Below are 22,065 nucleotides of genomic sequence, written 5' to 3'. Positions count from 1 at the left end.
TGACAGTAAGAAAAGTACCATCAACAATTAAAAATGACTGGAGAAAATACACCCACAAACTGCTTGAAGTTTAGAGAGTTAACCCTCGTGTTGTCCTGTCGGTCAAAATGAACCCGTTTTAAAGTTTGAAAATGTGGGGAAAAAATATATCTTCAGTGAAACTTCTGATGTCAACATTTTCAACATTTTTGGGAAATCTTTGAACATTTTTTGGTGGAAAAAAGAAATATTAAAATGTTTCTTAAGAACATTCATGTTTCTTAAGAACATTCAAACCAAAATCCAGCGAATTTTGCTTTAGATATTTTTAGGATTTTTTTTGAAGATTTTTACTCATTTTTTTGAAAATATTTACAGGAATTTTGCTGCCAAATTTGGGGGATTTTTTTTTTTTTAAATAAAACTTTTAAGAAACACTTAAGTAAATATTGGAATTTTGTTCCTGAAAGTTTTGCAAATTTTCTGAAAGTTGGGAAATTTCTTTGCTGAATTTTTGGACTTTCTTCAGACAAGGGATCAATATTTTTTTGGTGCCAGTAAATGAGGACAACAGGAGGGTTACAGGATACATAAAAGATGAACTGGACTGAATTTAGCCCTGACAAATTAAAAAGAACCAAGAGACAAACATTTGCAAACACACACCTTTATTCTTACACATCAATTTAAAAAGACAAAATGTCACAGCTGCCACATTGTAAACCATTAAACAGATTATCCTAATGATGAAGCTCATCTAAATTTGTATGAAGATTACTTAGTGAAAATCAAAAAAAGTCTTATTTACATTATAGACAACCAATATACAACATTAGTATTCTACCATCTGCAGACAACCTGTTTGATAGTGAGCTGCTTTTTGAGTGCTTTAGAAAACAGCACCATCGTGATGTGAAGTCAAACAACAAGCTGACCCGTTCACTCAGTGACATCTGCGGGAACTTGATCTGTTTAAAGAGTTTTAAGATGAGATTACAGTAATGCTCTGGCTACTTGTTTTGTTGACAGGCAACCTGCAAGAGGAGAAGAGCTGCTCTAGACTGTGCATGGTTGATCTTTACGCCGAACACGTGGCATAAAACCGACAAATGTTATCTCTTTATAAACACGTGGCGGCTGAATAAGCGTTAACCCGTTGGCTTGTGCATCTGCGACACATTCAACAGTTAGCTCAAGTGAGTTGACATTTGTTACTGTGTCACGCCAAGACTATGGCAACATCAAAATGTAGGCACCAAAGAGAAAATATTCAACTGTCGCCCAACAGAATTTAGATGAAAAAAGTTCTTGAATCTGTGTTTGTGATGATGATTTGAGTAAAATGAAAGCCCTCATAAGATGGGGCAATGTTCACCACAAAAATTATACAGAATGTCCAACATATCAGGTTCCTGGTACCTCCTGTTAACAACACCGTAACCTTTCCCCGGCTGCACCACCACAACCTCGTCGGGTGGAGGCTCGGTCAGCGGGTGAACTTTGTTGTCCTTGATCTTAAAATCACCAACACCAGGCAGCATGCCGTTCCTCTCTGCGCATGATTTGGTGTCCTCAGAGTCGTCCTTGACCTCGATGATGCCGTCGCTGCCATTGGCGCTGCTCTTGCTCACCATGCTAACGTCATCCTGACATGCGTCTGACTCGCTAGCACTAGCATGAGGTAAAGAAAAGTAGGTGCACTTCCTAGTTATTATTGGCTTGTTTTTCTCTTCCAGTTCAGACTTTGTGCTGAAGAGAGAATATGGAGTGTCCTCCTCTGTGTCCTTACATACGTCTTTAGGAGCATTTGTAAAGGTTTTGTTAATTCCAATTGGATCTGAAACGGACTTCCTGATCAACGTGTTGTCTCTGAGGAGCCACTGTCCGTCATCCAGAGGAACGCCGTCTCCAGGCCCGACTTGTGCGTTGAAAGCAATGCATCTCGTCGCTTCACTCAAGGTGTCCAGAGCATTGGTAGAGCTAAAGTAAGATAATTCGGACATTGCTTTCGCCCGAGCTGTGTGAAAAGGAGAGAAAATGTTCAAATGTTCTTTTCTTTTCTGCTTTGGCTCTGGCGGGAGTCTTTCACCTGCTTCCTCATCGGGTTGAGCATCTTTCCTGCCATAAAGCCTTTCGATTGTTCTCCTCACGAAGCCTTTAGTGATCGATTTCCGTGCCGAATCATCTTCACCACTGGACAGCTCACTCGAAGTCTGAGACTGATAGCCGCCGCTGACCGACGTCTCGGCTCTTAACTCGTGTTGGCTCGGGAACCGCCTCTCCTGGACGTCTGGGGTGCTTTTTGCCAAGAACATTTCCCTGATGGATCTGACCCTGTTGCCTTCAGGCTCTGTGGTTATAACACCACTGGAGTCGTAACTGAAAGAAAGTGAAGACTGTGGAGCTGATCGGGTGCAGAGAGTGAGCTGAGATGTGGGGGAATCGAAGGGCGAATCCTCCTCATCCGACTCAACAGGGACGTTTCTTTGTGAGAAACGTCTTATGGGAGAACTTTCTGTCCTATCTTTTAGTTTCTGAGCATCTGCCACATGCTTTTGTAGAAGACTTATTCTCTCTGCGACAGACTGGGATATTACCTCTTCAGAGTGATGCTTGAGCTTTTCCACAGCCTTTTCACATTTTGTAGCTTCAGGTTGTGTCTCCCATGCAGGAACTTGGTGATACTGTACACAGCTTTCTTCTATGTAGCTCTCCATGTTGACTTGTTCCTCCTCTGAGCTGGACTCTTTATCATAGTAGCTTAATTCTTCTTCCATTGAGCTGTTGATATGTTCTTCGTTGACATTTGGTTGCTCTTCTTCTACATGATCGTCACAGCCGCTGTGATCATTCCCACTATCATCATCTGCACTGAATCTAAAATGTTTTTCTAAACTGTCAAACTTAATGAAGCTGCCATTTTTTGTATATGAATCCTGGTTTTCTATCAAATTGCTCAGCTCTCTGCCGACTGAATTCTTGTCACAAGTTTGTGTTTGATTACTGTGAAGGTTCTCATCTTCTGAGCTATCTCTGTCTTCCTCTGGCTCTTCTATCAAAGCGTTTAACCCTCTGAATGTTTTTGTTTTCACCCCATCCTTTGGAGGATTATGAAGGTGGACTATGTCATCGTCCTCCTCATCCTCAATGCCAGACAGACTTTCTTCAACAATAACCTGCAGCTCCTTAAAATCAACCTCAGGCTGCTCTTCCTCTGAAGATGACTCATCTGAGTTTCCGGTGCTTTCCTCAATGCTGACATTCAATCCCATGCTGCGTGTTTGACTCCGCTGTTTTTTCTCTGATCTGGACAGGCATGCAGGTTTAGATGAGTCATCTTTGTTGCTCAGCTCCTTACATTCGACCTGTGATTGCTCTTCCTCTGACTGATTTTCACTCTCAGGACTGCTTTCTTTCTCTCTTGCATTCAGTTCCACATAGTTGGAACTCGACATCTTGTCCTCTTCCTCGTCAGAGTGACTTTCAGGGTTGGACAAGTCTTCGATTTCACTATTGTCCGGTTTTATCTCCTCGCATGCAACTTCTCGCTCTTCCTCTTCTGAATTCTGCTGCTCACCTGCCTCTGAACTGGACACAGTTTGCTCACAGCTGTCTTTTTGTGCTAAATCTTTATTGGCACTTGGTATGTCTTGTCTTCCCTCTGAACCTGATTTATTATCATGCTCTGACTCATTCTCGGGGATTCTCATGCTTTCCTCGCTGTCCGTCTGTAGCTGCCTACATTCTACATCTTGTTCCTCTGGCTCTTTTTCAAGATTTGCCCTGTCTTCAGTTGAGTTGTCTTCATTCTCTTCTTGATGTTCTTGATGTACTGCATCAATACATGACTGCCAGTCCAACCCGTTCTCTTGTACAAACAGGGCTGCACTGTAACGCTGCCTTTCTTCAGAAATCTGTTGATAATTGGGTTTAGCTGGTGGATATCTGGTCTCACCATTCTGCCCATGTTGGCTGTTGTTGTCTTTAGTTGCCTGGTTGGTTGGTTTGTGTTTTGCTGTCTCTGTTATCTGGTGAGTATTGTCCATTCCAGATTGTTTTTTCTGGTTAATGTCTGTGAATTTTTTAATGATGGATCTCACATCAACATTAGCTTCGTGTTCTTGAGTAACATTAACACAGTCTTCGTTGGGAAAATGGTTTGCATTGTCATTCGTTGGCATCTCCACTCTCTCAATAATCTTTTCTTCATTGTCACTCTTTGATTCGACTCTAAACGAAGCCAGTTCCTTCTTAAGCTTCTCAGGTATGTCAAGACTACCCATGATCTCATTGATAGCACTTTCTTCACTGCCACAGTCTTGCTCTGGACCATCCTCGGTTCTAATTTCTAAGCTCTCCGGCATCGACCCACGACTTTTGCATTTGTCGCTTAGTTCCTGAAAGCCCTTCCAACTCTGCAGGAGCTGTTTCGACGCTGAATGTTGCAGATTTGACAAGCTAGTTTGCAGTTTGTGTGAGTCTTCAATGCTGGCAATTTCTCTGAGAGAGTCGATCATTTTTAAAGCCTCTGCACAGCTGACATTGTTTGCATTCAGTTCATCCATATTTAGGTTAGTTATGCCTTCCTTTAGGGTCATGACGGACAGGAAAGCAAGAAGAGCTTTAGATGAGGAGCCAAATGCAGACGCCACATGAGAGGAGAAGTCAGGCAAGCTGTTGGACTTTTCCAGACATGACGGACGTTTGTTCTGGGTTATTTGTCTGATTGACTTGATTGAGAAGCAAATCTTCTCCAGAACTGGTTTCATGTTTGGCTGGTCTGTGGTGTTTAATGGCTGTGGTATTATTTGAACGCCCATCAAAGATTTCTCTTGATCTGCCTTATTTTCATCTCTCTGATCTGCTGCCGGTGGTAACAGAGCACCACCAGTTGGTGTTTTGTCCGGTTCAGGTTGTGATTTTACTGACTGTGGCGTTTGGTGACGTTTCCTTTGAGATGTTTTCTTTTGTGTCCTGTTTGTTGATTCTGATGGATTATCTGAGGAGAGATTTATGGAGAGCGACTTCCTGCTTGATTTGTTTTTGCCAGGTGGTGACACCATGTCCAGAGACTGAGAATATGGAGAGGATCTTTTTTGCAGTTTTGGTTTGTATAGCTTCTGCTTTCTTTCGGTGGGAGTGCCGGCATTTGGGGCTGCATGTTTTTGTATTTCAATATTTGGAGATGCATTTTTCTCTGGAAGACGGATGTGTTGTGACAATGATTTTGGAGGGTTACTTGGAAGTTCTAAGGAGGATTTCTTCATTTGGAATTTCCTCTCTGGAGAAGGGCTACTTTGTAGTTTTGCTTTTTTCACTAAGCTTTTGGGTGATGATGCCTCTTTTTGCACTAAAGATGATGTTTTTGTGTCTTTAATGTGGAGATTTTTTCGCATTGAACCCTCACTTGATAAAACACTGGGTGATGGCGCTCGGTCTTCAGATGTTGAACTTGCTGGTGACACAGAAGTACAGCATGATGGACTGCCCATCGGATCTGAGATTGATTGCTGGGTGTCTTCTGGTGCTGCTTTGATTGATTGTTGAGTCCTGGTTAAACAGATGCCATTTGGCAGCACAGCATCACCCATAGTGCTGATGGGAGCAGACAATGGGCTTGTCTCTGAATGGACATCGCTACTTAGAGTGTATTTATCCAGTCCAGCCTTTCTGAGAGACATTTTCCTTTCAAGAGACAGATTACTGACTAAAGGGGCCCTTTTAATAGATGGAGTTGTTGGCGATGGTGCATCCCTCAGCGTGGGAGGAACGTCTTTGTAAACTGATGTTATTTCCGTTGTGCTGTCAGTTGGTGGTACGACCTTGTCTGATGTAGGACTGTTAGATGAAGGATGATTATCTGTTCTTTCACTGCTCAAGGAAGAGTCTCTGTATAATGAGCTGCTGGCCACTGATGATGCATCGCTCATGCAGCATTCAGTGTCTGATAGCTCAGGTGGAGGTGGTGGTAGCTCCATTGAAAGAGTATTGGTAGGTGTAGCTTTCTGAAATGCGATTTTGACTGGAGTTGATTTATATTCCATTTCACCATCCAATGGCTTTTCTGTTGAGGTTTTGCTACTTGGTGGAATCATTTGGGAACAGATGCCATTTGAAAGAGGCTTTGTGTCTTCAGTGTTTTTCTGAAATAAGCTCCTGTGATTGCCTGTATTTTCTGTAGTTGTCTCATTATGAGGAGTTTGCTGACTGACTGTGGTATTCTCGGCTGATTTGTTTTCAAAAGACTGTGCTCTCAGTTTGACAGATGTCCCCAGAAGATTCTCAGGTGGTGGTTCAAAAGTTTGGCATGTTTCTGATGTCTTCTCCAAACACTTCACCTTTTCTTCCACAGTGATCAAGCCATGCTTCTTCTCAGACTCAACACATTTGCCGTTTTCTGTCACTTTGTCTAATTTTTTACTTTTCTCATTTCGATAGGATGGAGGGTCATGATGGGATTTCTCCAGCCAGTTCTCTACATATTCATTAGTAACAGACGTGGAGGAGTTAAAAGCAGGCAGTGACATGCTTTCACTAATATCACAAGGCTCACTTTCACTCTTTTTCTCCATGTGCATTGATGTCTGCCGTGTCAGTACTCGTCGTGGTTGGGTTACCATAACGCCCAACCTGTTTGATTCCAAAGAAGCTCTCTCAGTTGTGTTTTCTTTCAGTGCTGGTGGCTTGTTTTGGGCTTTAGCCACACTTTTTATTGCATCATCCGCCACTTGTGAGCTATTTGTTGTAACATCCCTGTTTTGTGCCTGCCTCTTTTTTAGCCTTTTCATAGTTTTTGCTGATTTAAATTTATTTCCGTAAATCCTCTTAATAAACCCAACACTGGAGAAAGTTGGAGGCGTCCTTACTTTCTTCCGTGACTCTACTGCTCCTGTCGAATTCTCTTTTTGTCTATTCCCTGGTGTCAGAAGCCGCCGAACATCTTTGTTGATCACCTTGGGTTTTGGGGATACCCTCTTTTCTTGGGGCTTGATTTGGCTTTTTGTGGACTTTTGGAATTGTTGCTGTTTATTCGCAGCTTCAACTGCAGCAGTCTTCAATGATGGCAAGTTTAAATCTGATTTCACACTCTCAGCCCTCCAGATATTAATGGACTCAGAGGCAGTTGAGGGTCTCCAGAGCTCAGGTTCAAATTCGTTACTCGAGGAAAGATGTCCTGTTTCAGCAGTCGCCGGTCTACTGAAAGTAATCCCAGAAGCAGACACACTGTGTGTGCAAACATTTGCAAGGAAATTGTCCTGGCAAGTCTGTTGTTCATATATGTGTAAGACAGTTTCAGTGACCTCCTCTCCACTGGAATCAATCTGCATTATTCCTGCTGATTTGAATGCAGAGACATTTCTGCTGTTGGTGTCCACAGAGCCAAGTCTTCTAGGTTTGGGTACTGGTCTGGTGCTGCTCTGTTTGATCATGCAGTATTGCTCTGTCATGGTTCTATTTTCTGTCTGTTCTATGTAGGAGTAAGAGCCAATCATTCCCTCCTGAATCTCACCTGCCGTCACCGATTTGATGCTCTCCACAGAGGCTTGCTTTGTGCTAATTTGTTTGTGTCCTGGGGTAGGATTTCTTGTGGGGGACGCCACATCGGTGTGACTTTTGATCTCATCCTCTTCAGTACCACTCTCACTGAAAGCTCCGTTGCTTGGCGATGGTGGATCCTCATCATCGTTGTCCTTAGATTTGTCTTTGTTGATAGTGTCGATGGAAGAAGTAGGACTTTGTAAATCCAGTGAGGTGGATTTCAGTGAGCAGATCTCCTGCTCTGCCTCAGGCTCCGGTAAACAGGCTGCATTAAGCTGGTTGGCTACGCTGGAGCGTGACAGGGTGGTCGTCCAGTGGACAGTTTCCTCTTCTTTAATTGTCAGCCGCACCTTCATCTCCACTGTCATGCTTCCATCTTGATTCACCCGAAAGGACTTTTCAATGTCGTCCTCGCTGGGCAGCGAGCAGATCTGTCCGTCAGCTCCATCGCCGAGGCAGATGTCTTCTTCCGTCTCCGATACTGACTCCAGTATACGACTGGACTCAAACTCGACTGAGTTAGTGGGATTGCTGGGTATTTCACACGAACTCTCTGTGATTCTGTTATGAATCTGATGAACGATGTACCGCTCTGATGATGGGGAGAAATTCCTTGACTTTGAAGAATATGGTAGAGACTTCTTTTTAACTTTGGAGTGAGTCAAAAGAGTCAATCAGTTGCCAAAAAAGTTTGAGGAAAAGTAGAAATATCCAAGAATCAAGCAGGATAGGTGGTAATTTGAAGAAGAATCCCAGAGAAGCATGAAGGGAGAAAGAAGAAAAGGAAAGTTAGAATGATAGTACGCTGCTCATCAAGTACAAAAGCCAGCAGCCGTGCAGACAGTGTATGTAGGCCATCTATGGTATTATGCTCAATATTATTGCCTCAGCACTTTGCCAGGCTTTATCCCATGAGAGCAGGTAGATTACTGCCCATGCACTGAAGTGTGTCATGCTAATAAATGTCCACTGGACTTAGAGAACTCTTCGAAATGTATTTGTAAAATGGTCTCATCTATTGAAAATGCAGATTTGGATATAACTTACAGTTCAAAGCCTTTTGTCTTCTGTCAGCCATTGGCTTGGTGTGCAGCCATTTTGGAGCCGGTGATTTCTGTTCGGAGTAGATTGCGGGTCTAAAAGGCTCCCTGCCTACAGCCACCACAGTTCCAGAGCACAATATCAAGCCTGGAAGACCATCAACCTGCACCAGATAGAAGAAAAGAAGAATTAGTCCCTTTTATTTAATGGTACAGTTACCTTTGAAGTTAAAACAGATAATCACTCAAATAAGTCTAAATTAAATGTATGGGTATAATAAATATAAATGTAATGTGTTCTTTATTGCAGTACCAGCAGGCTCTGAATCGATAACAGAACCTTGACCTAAAGCCTTACAGTGCAGGATCCCAGAATGCCTTTCTGGGTATTAGGATGAGTTGCCAAAGAAGCTTAGGACTTTCTCTCCTCATGTGACGGTCATTTTGTTCCAGGGTTAAATCAGTGCTTCACGGGTTAATAACAATGATCTCTTTGCGTTAGCAGAAGAGAAGGAATTTTGTGAATTTGTTCTGGTGTTTCTAGTAAGTTGCAAGGTTATACTCATTGTAAAACCTCCTTTCTCTTGTAAAAGTTGTGTTGTAGTGACGGTGGAGAACACTCACACGTCTGCCATCAGGAGTGTGTAGTTTCACCACATGGAACTGCATCAGTGCTGAGATATATTCCAGAATTGCCTCATAGCTCCGTGTGGTCTTGTTGTTAAGCACCACCGTGTGTTTAACAGTGGGGTCTCCATTGCAAAACACCAGCAGCCTCTTTGGGGTTCGCACAAGCGTCTGCTCCTGCTTATGGAGACTCCGACCTGGGAAGAACCTGGCCTGCTGCACAGTCCGCCGACGTGTACTAGCAGGTCTGGCATGGTACCAAGGTGGCAGCTTCTTCCTGGCCAGGGCCAAATTGATAGGTTTTACCTTACGGCTGTCAGAGCAGATGTAGGATTTTCCATCCTCGAGTTCATCCAAAGTGTTGATTGCATGAACTCCCCGAGGAGTCGTGATGTTCCTCACCCCGAACGGCAGGGGAACCTTCTTAGAGAGGCTGTCCAGGAGGGCGTCAAAGGTCTTAAAGGTGCGGTTGTTGATGACCAGCCGCAGACCGTTGAACTGAGGGTCGCCACTTTTGTAGAAGCAGACCCGCTTTGACAGGATGGGGTCGATGATGCTTGGGTGGCGTGAGGTGCCAGAAGTGTGCCCACTCCCTGAATACTGTTCAGGGAGGATCCTGCGAAGCCCCGTTTCATTCATCATCGTTGACTGGCTGCAATGTGAGAGAAAGGAAAGATGTGGCTTAGAAAGAACAAAGAACTTTCCTCTTGTTCTGCTGCTTCTGCTTGCTACCTTTCGGTTGCTGGACTTTTGTTAGAAAAACACTTCTTCTTTACCTTTGGTGCTATCTAGAATTCCTATCCTGGTTTTGTCCAAATATGCTTTATGAAATCCATAAAGGATGAATTCTGACTTATCCAAAAATAAGGCAATCCAAAAGTTGCTGTTGGGCTTCAGTCTTATAAACAGTTTAAGAGGTTTCTTATTCTTACTTGATCATATTTCAGATTGCCTCTAAACTAAGCTGTATTTGGTAATTCTTGTTGATCTCTCCCACAATTGTTGGGTCAAATCTCCTACTGGTCTGGACCTCCTTCCTTGAACTTTTTTCGCAGTTTACCCAGCTGTTGAGGATGAAAGTTGGAGAATTGTTTTTAGTGATCTGACCAGCAAGCGGCCTTCATTGTGCAAAACAAACACCGTCTTTGCTTTTTTTCTGAACTTATTTGACTTGTCTTTGCCTTTTTTTTTTTTAAAGTAATTTATAGTAGATGCAGAGTCAGTTCAGACTTTAGGTTACAAAGCAGAGCCCTTAACAGAGAGCAGTTCCCAGGTGTAGGTAATCTTGATAATGATGGTGTTGCACTAAACTTGACAATGAGAGTTTGTCTGAAAAACCTAATTTAATTATTTTAGCAGACATTATACTGAATCTATTATTCAATAGACCTAATGTCAGTTTAACATTTTATAAAATAACCTAATGAACCTCACTGAAGTTGACTAATTATCTGTCCACACATGTTCAGGCTCTGTGGTAAACAAAACTGCCTCACAGGATATTTGTAAAAGGATCAAGACAAACAACACAACATCTTGTTCAAGGCAACTTAAGTAAATCATTATGTGCAAACAGCTGAGTGACGTCTTGCAGGCATATGTTGTTTACTTTGTCAGACTGCGGTCATCAGGTGGGATGACCTTCCCTCTGGTAAAGCGGTCAGGTGAACATTATCTTCAGTTATTTCATTAGCTGGATTTTAGCAACACAGCAAGGCTCAGCAGATGATACAGACACATTTGACAGATAATTCTATTCTCCCAGAACTTTCTTTATATATTTTTGGGTACAAAAACGATTTTATACCACTTGTATTATTTATATTATACAGTTATAATGATTTCTTAAAACATTTTAAATCAATCAATACATTTTTTCAAAATTGTTACAGATTTTCTGCAAGAGATAAATGTTTTTTCTAACACTAAGTTGTTAAATATGCTAATGATTTCTCATATTTAATTTGTAAGTTGACAAAAGGCATTTTAGAGTTGTCACTTTGCATTACTACAGCAGTAGTAGCAATATTAGAATCATTTATCAGCAGACCATCATAATTTTTTGTCCATTTTCAGGGCAAATATATTTGCAGTACTTAGTTAGCAAAGTGAAAGCAAATCTGGTAAAAGTTTTATGGCAAAATGCCATTTCAAATACTACAAATCTAACACTTCATTACATCTGGAGCCTGCAAATAAATTAAATAAACCTCAGCCTGGAAATGAATGTGCAGCTGCAGGGTTCGAAAGGAAACTCACCTTCGATGGCATCACAAAAGTCTTGAAAGAACCCATGAACCGTTATTCCGTGCTCTACATCATGACGGCCATTGAACGAACTGCACAGCAACAATGTATTTCAGGAGGCATCATCGTGGGTAATTTGCTTAATCTTTGCTCAGAGTTAATCTCCCCTACAAGTGCAGTGCCTGTAAATCCTCTTGGGGAAGGTGTGTCACACAGATGCAGGCAGAGCTGTCACTGTTGGCCGAAGAAGTGATCAATGAGGACCTCAGAGTTATTGGGCTAATTCTACTGTATATTTAATATCAAAACGGGCCTCTAGCACATTTGTGCATACATTTTAACCTGGTGATGTTGTAGAGGGAACTGTGGCAAAAATCTCACCAGTATTTGAAATGCTTCTGTGTTTTTTCCTTGAGCCTGAAGTGGGAAGCTGCACAGACTAAAATGTGCGAGGTGTTTCTCTGTCAGTGACAGCAGATGGTAAATAGCCATCCACTTGTAATTTTCGTGCAGGTTGTAATCTCATTAAGGACCACTTTAGGTAATAAGGATTAAGGGGCTCTTCGTTCTCAGGACCCTCTGAGAGGAGCACTTGTTTTCAATGGAAGGAGAAAAAACATCCTTTTATTACCTCCAAATAGATTATTATTTCATAAATGATATCAGAGATTCCTTTTGTCTCTGGACATTTGCTTCGACCCTGTGTGATGTGAACACACACACACACTGCATGAGCAGAAAGTTAAAAATAACTTGAACATTCTTATTATAGCAAACACACAAAGACTTTTACAGCCGGCACTAAAATACACGTAATGAAATAGTGCTGGTGTTCTCAAAATACAATTAAGTTTAGAAGGGTAGTGGAGTCCAGTAGATTAGGTTGAACCGTATTACTGAGGGTATTAACCGGTCATGTATATCCTTAACCATGAACTATCTCGTGTTGCATAACAGACACCAAAACTGGACTGAACTGAGTCTATTTCTGTATGGGATTAGTGGAAAAGGGATGACTTCATTCCACAGTAAACCTGGGGGCTGAAGTGAAGGAATCAAAGGAACATACAAAAGTTATCGGGTTTCAGCTCCGTATAAAAGGATAAAGTGATGACACTCTGTCATACTGTTTAGTTTGCTGCTGTCAAAATATCTCAGGTGAACCACAGAGGAAAGGATTCCTGGCGAGGCCGACCAGACAGAGGTTCAGGAAGGCCCCCGTGATCCGAGCCCATGACCTGTTAGCAAAAACAACAGCGAGCACAAAAATGTGAAAAATCCTACAAAAGGAAGCTGGGGGGGTGGAACAATGGAGGAAGCCCTCAGCGTAAACAGGTAGGCCCAAAGCCTGCATGCCCCTCATTCCTGGCCCTTCACTGCGGAGATAAGAGGCAAGCAAATGTTGAGAGTAAAAAGCGGCTGGTCACACTGATAGAGCAGTGTGGATCCTGCCAAACATACCCCAATCGGACTGGAAATAGGCTCGAGCCAAAGCTCTGCGCTCACACTGCAAAAACCCAAAATCTTACCAAGTCTGTTTGTCCTTTCTTTAGTCAAAATGTCTCATCCCACTTGATTTAAGATAAATTCACTTAACACTTGACATTTCAGCAAGAATGAGGGCCTTTTTTCAATGATTTCAAGGATTTTTGGGCCGGGATTTGTATTCATTTTTGAAAATATTTACATTTTTCGTGTTTTTTTTTTTTAATTTTTATTTCTTGCCAAATTTGGGGATTTAAAAAAAATAAGTACAATTTTTAAGGGAAACTTTTAAGGAATTTTCTTCCTAAAGATTTTGCAAATTTTTATAAATTGGGGAATTTTTTTTGCTGAATTTTTGTATTTTTTTCAGACAAGGTAACAATATTTTTGGTGCCGTAGATGAGGACAACAGGGGGTTAAGACACCTAAGCTTGACAATCCTGGTAAAATATAGCCTAAAATAAGTTTTCCCAGCTAATTTTAAGATCTCAATGTTCTAAATATCATATCTTATTTCAAGAAATCTTACCAAGTCATTTTTCATTTGTTTGAGTGGCAGATGTTTTCACTTATTTAAAGGTAAAAGTTCTTTGAAATAAGTTTTTTTTTTCTTGTTTTGAGAAGGGCTTTTTTCCAGTGCAATGCAGCATGACAGGTAGCAGCAGCAAATGTCTGAGGCGCCATTTGTCACATAACCTTCCACGTCAGAGTTAGAACAAACCAGCTGCTGATATGAACGCTGTTATTTTCCCTTCACATGATTACACGTGAAATCACACGCCGCCATGTCGGAGGTATCTGTCTCCGCGTTCCGGGTGTACTGCAACCCCCCGCCACGCTCTATTTTTAAGCCCTTGCGCCTATACTGCAACTAATTGGCGCCAAGTTAGATTCAAACCTATGTTGTTAATGGGAAAAAATGTGTGATATGTTTTGGCCCTTGTCCCCTTTCTATATTTGGCCCAGCGTCCTCCATGCAGCTGCTCCTCCAGATCTGTCTCCCTGTGTTCCCATCAAACACCTCCTCAGTCTGCATGTATTCCCTCAATTCAAGAGGCTCCCGCTTAAAACGAGCAAAAATATGTTAGCAGCTACGTAGAAAATAACACAACTTTGCTGTCATGTTGAGCTAATGTCATATTAAAGTAAATGGTCAGCTTGTTTTTTTTGTTTTTTTTCCCTCCAGCCCTCAGAACTGGTTAAAATTCCTGGCATTGCAGCTGTCAGGAATTCAATTAAAAGTGATACAGCTGCACCATGGCCACAAACCGTTTCAAAATCGGGCGGTTGATCCTGCAAATATCATCTCTTTTTACCTCATCTGACACCCAAAATCACGCTTGAATTTTTAAAAAAATGTGCAATCATGTTGATAAATGCCACTTTTCCTTTGGGGGGCATTTGGTGTGAGCTAAAAAATGTGACTTGGCAGCAGTTTAGACACGAACATGCTTACTATTTGAAATTCCATTCACGTTGCATCTATTTTCCCCCCTCGACTTCCAGTGGAATTCCCAGATTTTGAATGAATCCCTGCCAAACGGGACTCATAAGGTCACACCGACGCCCGTTCCCTCCTCTACAAAACCAGCAGTCAGAGGTCCCCACCCCGTCCATTTTGAGCGCTTCGTATCAGCTGTGCCAAGCTTTTAATCTGCCTGGTGACATCCCAGTGTTTCCTGCATGGGACAGAGGCAGAGATAAGCACACTCCTCTGTGCCGTAAATCACTCCACACTCCCACTCATACCCCCATATCGCCATTATTCAATTAGGCCCTGCTCAAACTGACCACAGTTCTTGGTAATTAGGGCTGGACCTTGTTTTCATGCTCATGCTTTTGTTCTTTCAGCAACATCTGCTTCAACTGTTCAATCACTAACATGCATAAACTGTTTTTCCAAAACACACCATGTTTTGAAGTATTTGCGCTGTATGAATTAACCATTTAAACTACGATTTGTCTGTAGTCTAAGAAGCAAGACTAGGACTAAAATAAAAATCTGCTGCAGGTTTATTCACTAAGCATTTAGTTTCTTAGCCTCCTACTGTTTAGATTTTCATGTAGGCTACAAATCATTCAAATGCACAATTTGTTATTTATTATATGTATTTATTAAGTTTTATGTATTTATACAAGAGCTAATTCACATCAGTTTTGCTAGTAAAATCAGAGTTAGCCCATATAGCATCTAGCTTCACTAGCTTACCTGTCTGGCTAATGTTAGCTAGCATTAGCATTAACCTTGTTGAATTAAGCAACAACTACTTCACAAACAACAAAATCTTTCATTAAACTGCTAATTGTGAAGCTGTTTCTACATTATTAGCAATTTGTAACCTGCGTTAAGAGGAACTTTAGAATTTTCAATCATGTTAGTAAGAGGGCTAACTAGCTAGCTTGCACGATGGGCAGCATAGCTCAGTGGATAGAGTGGCCGTCTTGCAATCGATTCAAGGTTCGAGCCTTGGCCCGTTGTGCTCATGCCGAGGTGTCCCTGAGCAAGACACCGAACCCCTAATTGCTCCTGATGGGTCGTGGTTTGCGCCTTGCATTGGCAGCTTCCGCCATCAGTGTGTGAATGGGTGAATGTAACATATCATGTAAAGCGCTTTGGGTACCTTGCGGGTATAGTAAAGCGCTGTATAAATAAAGACCATTTACCATTCACTTAGCTTTCACTGGCATTTAACTGACATAATATTACAGCATATTTCGATTCTTATGATAAAATAAGAATCAGAGAAACGGAGGTGCTTAAAACAAGAGAAAATGTCTAAATATGAGGGTAGTATTTCCGAAATCGTTGAGCGGTTCACCTCACTTGCACTGGCCTTCACCAGCTCACTAGCTTCATTAGCTACCAGTGTGGCTAATTAGCTAGTATTAACATTTAGCCAAGTTCATTTGTAGCTGGAAAAAGATTTTAATCAAAATTGAGGCATGACAAATAAGTGGAATCATTTCAACATTGATACACTTACATTATGAGCTTTCAATTTTATGTTAAAACTTGAAACAGTAGCTAACTGTGCGGCTAGCATTAGCTCGCTAGCTTAACAGTTAGGTTTGTTTGTCAGAATTCTCACATTAGGTGTTGTATGATTTTTGCCTCTAATGTTAAAAGGCTCACACTAAAGAGAAAATGACTAATACTGAACCTTTTCTAATCAAATGTTCATTGTGTTAAAGGACAGAAGAACCCTGTAGTTGTCTTACTGAACCACTTTATGATGGAGAAACTACTTTCATTTTCTACCGCTTGTACTCCTGTGTATTTTAGAATCTACAATACTTTCTTCTCCCCAACATTTATTTAAGAGCTGTAGTTACTTTAACTTTCCATCTTAATGTCAGTTTATGAAATATCATATGTCTTTAATTCCCCAGCAGTATATAAAGCCGTTCAAATTTCCTCCCATTTTATTGACTATAGCAGTAAAAGGCTGCTCAGAATTTAATACACTAGTAATAATTACTGTAGCATACAATAAAATGGAGCTATTCTTTGCATAATGACAGTTTTTATGGACATTTTTCTGCTGATGTTGAAGTCTCATTTTGATTCAGATTCATGCATTACTGTTTTAAATAAATCAGTTAACTACATAAATATCCACTCATCTGGGGCTCAGTCTCGTTTTTGTTTTCAATTCTTACTATTTAGAAGAATATTTTCTCTGGGCAAAACTACATAAAGACTACAGGAGAGAGACAATGTGAGCTGAAGAAACTAATTATATAAAGGAAGCAATGACAAAGTACAATGGAAGATTAGAAACCGTGTAGAGAGCCGGTGTCTTTTCACTGTCTGCAGATTGTGAGGATAGAGCACATCAACAACCAAGTCTCTCAACATAAATCTAAATACTGATATGCCCAGAATGTGGACTATTATTCTCCTGGGTGCAGCGTCCTCCTTGCCGCAGGGCTCAATACTACATGGCTGTTAGCTTTGGTGGGTCCGGGCTGAGGGCCAGTCGGCTGACGGGACAACCAGGCCCAGATAGCAGCCCGGGGTGAGGAGTGATTTATCCGTCTGTGCTCGCATCAGACAACCTTCCCCTGATTAAGGGTCAGTCGCTGAGCGCAGAGGGCGAGACAGGCGGCCTCCCAGTGTGAGACACTGGCATCCTGACCGCCACACAAATGGACTTTCCAGACGCTGCAAGCAGCACATGTACAGTGAACACACACACTCATGCACGCTTTAACCAGTAGGCATATACACAGGAATGTGCACGTAGTCGTTATTCCTGCCCTCTCTCCTGTATTGATACACCCTGGCTGACTCGCACGCACACACACACTCACTGGAAAGCCAAGAAAAAGACTTACTGAGTTGGCCTTGACTCTCTTTCACCCGGACAACAAAAGGATGTGGTGAATCTGAGTCGCCCACTGTTTGACTTGTCTCTGCGGGCTGTTAAAGACCAGTGTTCCTGATGTTCAGGGTTCACAATCAGGTTACTGCCTCCATCAATTTCAGCAGCGATGGTTGTCTGAATCTGCCGGGGGCGGGAAGCATCCAGGTTACTTTTTTAGCTTCTTGAGTGAATCATCAGATGAGATTAATTAATTCAATAAGAGCAGTTTTGTTATTGCTGTTTTGCATTTTTTCTTTCCTAAAGTTTAACCCTCTCACAACCCTTCTTTTAATTACAAATCTGAAATTCTAAACGGCTCACTCTGTGCATCTTCCTACAGTCTCTGTTGTTCTTTATTTCTTTGTTGCTCGTAAAAAACAGCTCTTGCTCACAATCTTCTTTTAGAATGAACTAATATTTAAATCAGGCACAGAACTTCTGCTTGAGCTGGAAATCCAACTTCTCTTTCCAGTTCAGCTGCTGAATTGTGCACTGAAAGAAATGAAAGTTGTTGCTTTACTCAAAATTTGTGAAGTAACAGGAGGATGGTGTGAATCCTTGCATTTATAATATTCAGATTGAGTTTTTCACCCTCGAGGACTTTTTTGGAGTTGTGATTACACTGTAAAAAACAGCTTCTGCAACTGGGGTACCGAAAACCACTGTAAAATAACAGAATATAGCCCTCCCCTAAAATTATAGTAGTTTTCCATAGTTAAAATACATTTTCTAGTTCAGTTGTATGTGAAATAATGTGTGTTTTCTGACTTTAATGTTAAATGAAATATATTTACTTTGGTACAAACAATGAAATTAAATGTAATATAAGTAAATATAACTACACAGATAGGCATAATGATAAAATATCTATATGATGATTAAAAGTTATAGTATTTATAGATAGTACACACTCATAAAAAAAACATAACTAACATTTTGTTGTGAAAACTTCTTTAATTCTAGAACATCTCTCATTTAACAATTGAATCTATGTAAAAATCACAGATAAGTCAATACTTTTTAAAATAAATTGTCACTGATTGTATCAAACTTTACATATAAATTTACAGTATTAAACTAGAATTTAAGTTTCATCTTTCAAGCAAAACTGACAATATTTGTGAAATTACAACAAATTTTCAAATGTAGTTTAACAGTCTTTTATTATTCAAAACATTGGTTTTTTAAATGTCATTTTATTTCATACATATAGATTTGCAGTTATTTTTGTAATTTTATTGATATTTCTTTGCATTTTTAAAAATATGGGAAAAACAAAAAACAACATAAAATTCCGGATTTTTTGTTTTATTTTTACAGCAAATGTGAGACTCAGATTGATTCAACATCTCAGTACCAGACACTTCAGCAGCTCATTGTCTAATCTCCTGTTCAAAATTAAAATTTAAAATGTCATTTCTTACCGTAGAATTTCCTCAGTTTCAGGACATAATTACTGATTTTTAAAAATCATCACTGCTTTCATGTCTGGGGCAGCGACACAGATTCTCACAGAGCCAGTGGTCAGATAACAGCTGCTGAGGGAAACGGTAAACGGTTATCAGCACAGATTAAGATATGAACAATACTCCATACAACAATCATCCGCTGCTTCATATTTTTATGGCCACAGTCTCCATCTGACTTTCATAGTCTCTGCCACCGCCGAGGAAACGGGACAAAACCAGGAAATGGTGATGTCAGATGTAGAAATTATGCAATATTCAGAGGAGTTTACTCCACATTTCCATCAGATTTCTGCTCAGAGATCAACTCCCAGATGGCCTGAAGTGTTTAGAGGACTAAATACAGAGAGTGATGCCATTCATGCCGTCAGTAGTCTGTTAAATGTGACTTTTAGCTGCGCAAAACATCACATTGCATGCGCAGTATGAGTAACAGAAGTAGCCAGAGTATGTATCACACCCAGTGATGCATTTTTGAGTTCCTACATCAAATAATTATCATCACCAGACAAGACATGAGCGATTTTTGCCCTGTCTTATTATTGGGCTCACAACTTCGCTAACCTTATGATCCTCTAATAAGTTCATGAAATTTCTATGAAGTCAAGAACAAAAACACAAAAAAGATGAAAAGTGAAGAAAATACAAAATCAGGTGGAGAAGTAAAGAAGATAAAAATGACTGTCTCACTTCTATTAATGAAATAAAAGTGTCACTCTTATTTTAAATATACAAATCCTGAATAAACAATGTGTTTCCACTGATATTGTTTAAAAAATAAAGTTATACTGATGTGTTAGTGGGGGGGGGGGGGGATCCCTCATCTGGCACGATGTTTGCTTTTAACTACATTTTAGTTGTACAACATGCGTTACTATTTGGGCTCACAAGTCCAATAACAATAAAATACCCTGAAAAAGTTCATATAATGTGCATTTATTTTACAGTAAATATCCTTCAAGTTAAATTTTCTAAATGTAAATGGTCCTAAAAACATATTTATACACAACAGACAAAACAGTATTTTTTTTAAAAGAAGCTGATTTAAGAAAAAACTATTTAAAAAGAAAATAATAATAATGCGAAAATTTCATTAGTGCATCAACATATGGACAGGAAGTTTAAAAAATATATATTTACAGAATTTCCCCGTGGGGATCAATAAAGTATTTCTATTCTATTCTAAAATTTAATAATGCTCTGTGACCTGCCCTGTTAATCAGGATAAATGTTGCACTTTTCTAAACATAATATTTGGTTTGTTCATTATATGAGAGATTTCTGAAACTCATCTATACAGTTAAACAATATTAGTCTTCATGCTTTCTACACACTTTAAACGATTTGCATGTCACATAAATATACATCATCATATATTACAGCTATATTGTTATGTAATTATACTATCTGTGTCATATGTTAATGATGACTTAAATTGTACTACAGCAATCCACTTCAGTGATTCTATTACCTTAGAAGTAACGGCAGCAGAGCTGCAGCTTAAAATACACCGGTGGCGTGCGACCGCAGCGGGACTTCTGTCAGGGATTACTGGGCCATGTCACCTCACCTGGATCCATATGGGATCCTGGCGGCTTCACGTGCTCTCACCTTTCACGCTCCCTTACATTTCCCCAAAGGACTGGAGTGACCTCGCTGCTCAACACCACTTTAAAAATCTGTGGTGGCCTTTTACGCTCTCCTTTATTCTAGATGTGAACCGTCCTCAGATAATGTCACAGGATCACTAAACTGTCAGTGACAAGCCAAATTTTCCCCTTATGTTTTCTAATTTGCTTGTCTCAAGCCAGCTGATACATGCAGATATTCCCATGAATAATCACCCATTTCTTTAAAATTGCAGTAAAATGTATTGCCTCAAGTATGTTTAAGTGCATTTAAACTGAAAAGTAGAAAGAATAAGCACACATTTTAGTGAGAATGAGTTGCTTCAGGCTCATTTTCATCGCAACTGCTTGGCATAAATACACTACATAATCTCTAATTATGTAATAATCGGTCAAAATTCATGACAGGGATCCCTTTAAATGATATAAAATCAAACTTAATAATTGAAAAATCAGATTTAAACGATCAGAAATAAATTATTTTTTACAAAACGCGATAAATAATGGCTAAACCTCTGTTACTAAAAATCTAAACATGTTAAATTTATGTATCAATGGTTTAAAATAGTGCTGAAAGTCTAAACAAAACCATTTAATTTAATGATATGTTGCTAAATTATCTGGGATTTTATTGCACAAAACAGAATTGAGGTTGCATTTTTCATGCCAAGCAATTTCAGCAAGAAATAAACGTATTTCCTCAGTTTCTTAAATTTGTCTCAGTTACCAGTCCTATGTTATTTTATAAGTTTTTGTAGATGAGGCCTGGTAAAAGCTTTAATGTGACTGAGCCTCATGTCGTCCTGTGCACAGCTGACCCCTGGTGGCTGCAAACAACAACACAACCCACTTCCTTTCAGTCACTAGGACCATTTCTGTGACTTTCAAACAAAAAACAAACATGAAAAACCACGTAGAAACACTGCAAATGAAAATTTCCTTTGAATGCACGGCAGACTACTAACAGACCAGACTGGACAAACAGGACTGGGCCTCATCGGAGGAGACGGGACCTGCAGGTGGAGGAACCCCCGGTCAGCTCCTGGGGAAACTGGAAGTAGACTGTTTGCTATTTCAGTGGAAATGTGTTTGATATTTGTTTGAAGTTCATAATCCCATAACATGAGCACAAATACTCTTCCTGTGTAAGAGACAGCATTCAGACTGATAGTGTTGCTGAAAAATTAAAAACAGCAAACAGTGTCTGGACATTGCTGCGCTGTAGTTTGACTTTATTTAAACATGACTCTAAAAATACTCTTAAAATAATCCACCATTTTACAAAGGGAGACTATTGGTTTTGGGAATTAAATGAATGAAGTAGCCACAATTTTGATTATTTGGTTCATTGCTTTGTTTAAAATACACTATTTCCATTAATATCAATAGATTATTATCAAAAATCTGCCTTGAAACTGAAAGAAAACTGATGAAAACAGACCCTAAGCTCAATTTTAGTCGTAACAACGAAGCAAAGTCTAGTCAAATGTGGGTAAACATGAAAAAAACCCATAAATTACAAATAATCAAACCATTGTGCAATCTATTGACCACTTTTAGAATTATTTATTTATTTCTATTTCATGCTATCTATAATTTCTAACTGGCTATTTCAAATTTTTATCCATTTGCTAAATTTAGCTATAAAATTTTTCATCCGTTAGCAAACTGTTTCAACAACTTATTA

At 40.0% G+C, this 22,065-nt stretch overlaps 2 protein-coding genes across 2 annotated transcripts; both read right to left on the bottom strand.

Moving 5' to 3' along the window:
* Positions 1–648: 648 nt before the first annotated feature.
* LOC127531382 (calponin homology domain-containing protein DDB_G0272472-like) lies at positions 649–6,636 on the bottom strand. Its single transcript, XM_051940571.1, has one exon. The coding sequence runs from the start codon at positions 6,597–6,599 to the stop codon at positions 1,332–1,334; it is 5,268 nt and encodes a 1,755-aa protein (XP_051796531.1). The 5' UTR covers positions 6,600–6,636; the 3' UTR covers positions 649–1,331.
* Positions 6,637–6,675: 39 nt separating this feature from the next.
* Positions 6,676–9,828, bottom strand: LOC110952618 (RP1 axonemal microtubule associated). The gene is made up of 4 exons (XM_051940463.1): positions 9,183–9,828; positions 8,566–8,722; positions 6,729–8,167; positions 6,676–6,684 (listed from the first exon to the last, which is right to left on the bottom strand). The coding sequence occupies exons 1-4, from the start codon at positions 9,825–9,827 to the stop codon at positions 6,676–6,678; spliced, it is 2,250 nt and encodes a 749-aa protein (XP_051796423.1). The 5' UTR covers position 9,828.
* Between the last annotated feature and the right edge of the window lie 12,237 nt (positions 9,829–22,065).

Source organism: Acanthochromis polyacanthus, chromosome 20 (genome assembly GCF_021347895.1).
Source record: "Acanthochromis polyacanthus isolate Apoly-LR-REF ecotype Palm Island chromosome 20, KAUST_Apoly_ChrSc, whole genome shotgun sequence".
In the NCBI taxonomy this organism is placed as follows: Eukaryota; Metazoa; Chordata; class Actinopteri; family Pomacentridae; genus Acanthochromis; species Acanthochromis polyacanthus.
The sequence above is the reverse complement of the archived record's forward strand: the minus strand, read 5'-3'. Positions and strand labels throughout refer to the sequence as shown.

Bases quoted from the DNA above. Each gene is read 5' to 3' on its own strand.
- LOC127531382 (XM_051940571.1), bottom strand. From the start codon at position 6,599: ATGGTAACCCAACCACGACGAGTACTGACACGGCAGACATCAATGCAC.
- LOC110952618 (XM_051940463.1), bottom strand. From the start codon at position 9,827: ATGATGAATGAAACGGGGCTTCGCAGGATCCTCCCTGAACAGTATTCA. The intron at 8,723-9,182 runs GTGAGTGTTCTC...TATCTGGTGCAG, and splicing joins ACACTCCTGATGGCAGACGT to GTTGATGGTCTTCCAGGCTT. The intron at 8,168-8,565 runs GTAAGTTATATC...CTCACTCCAAAG, and splicing joins AAGACAAAAGGCTTTGAACT to TTAAAAAGAAGTCTCTACCA.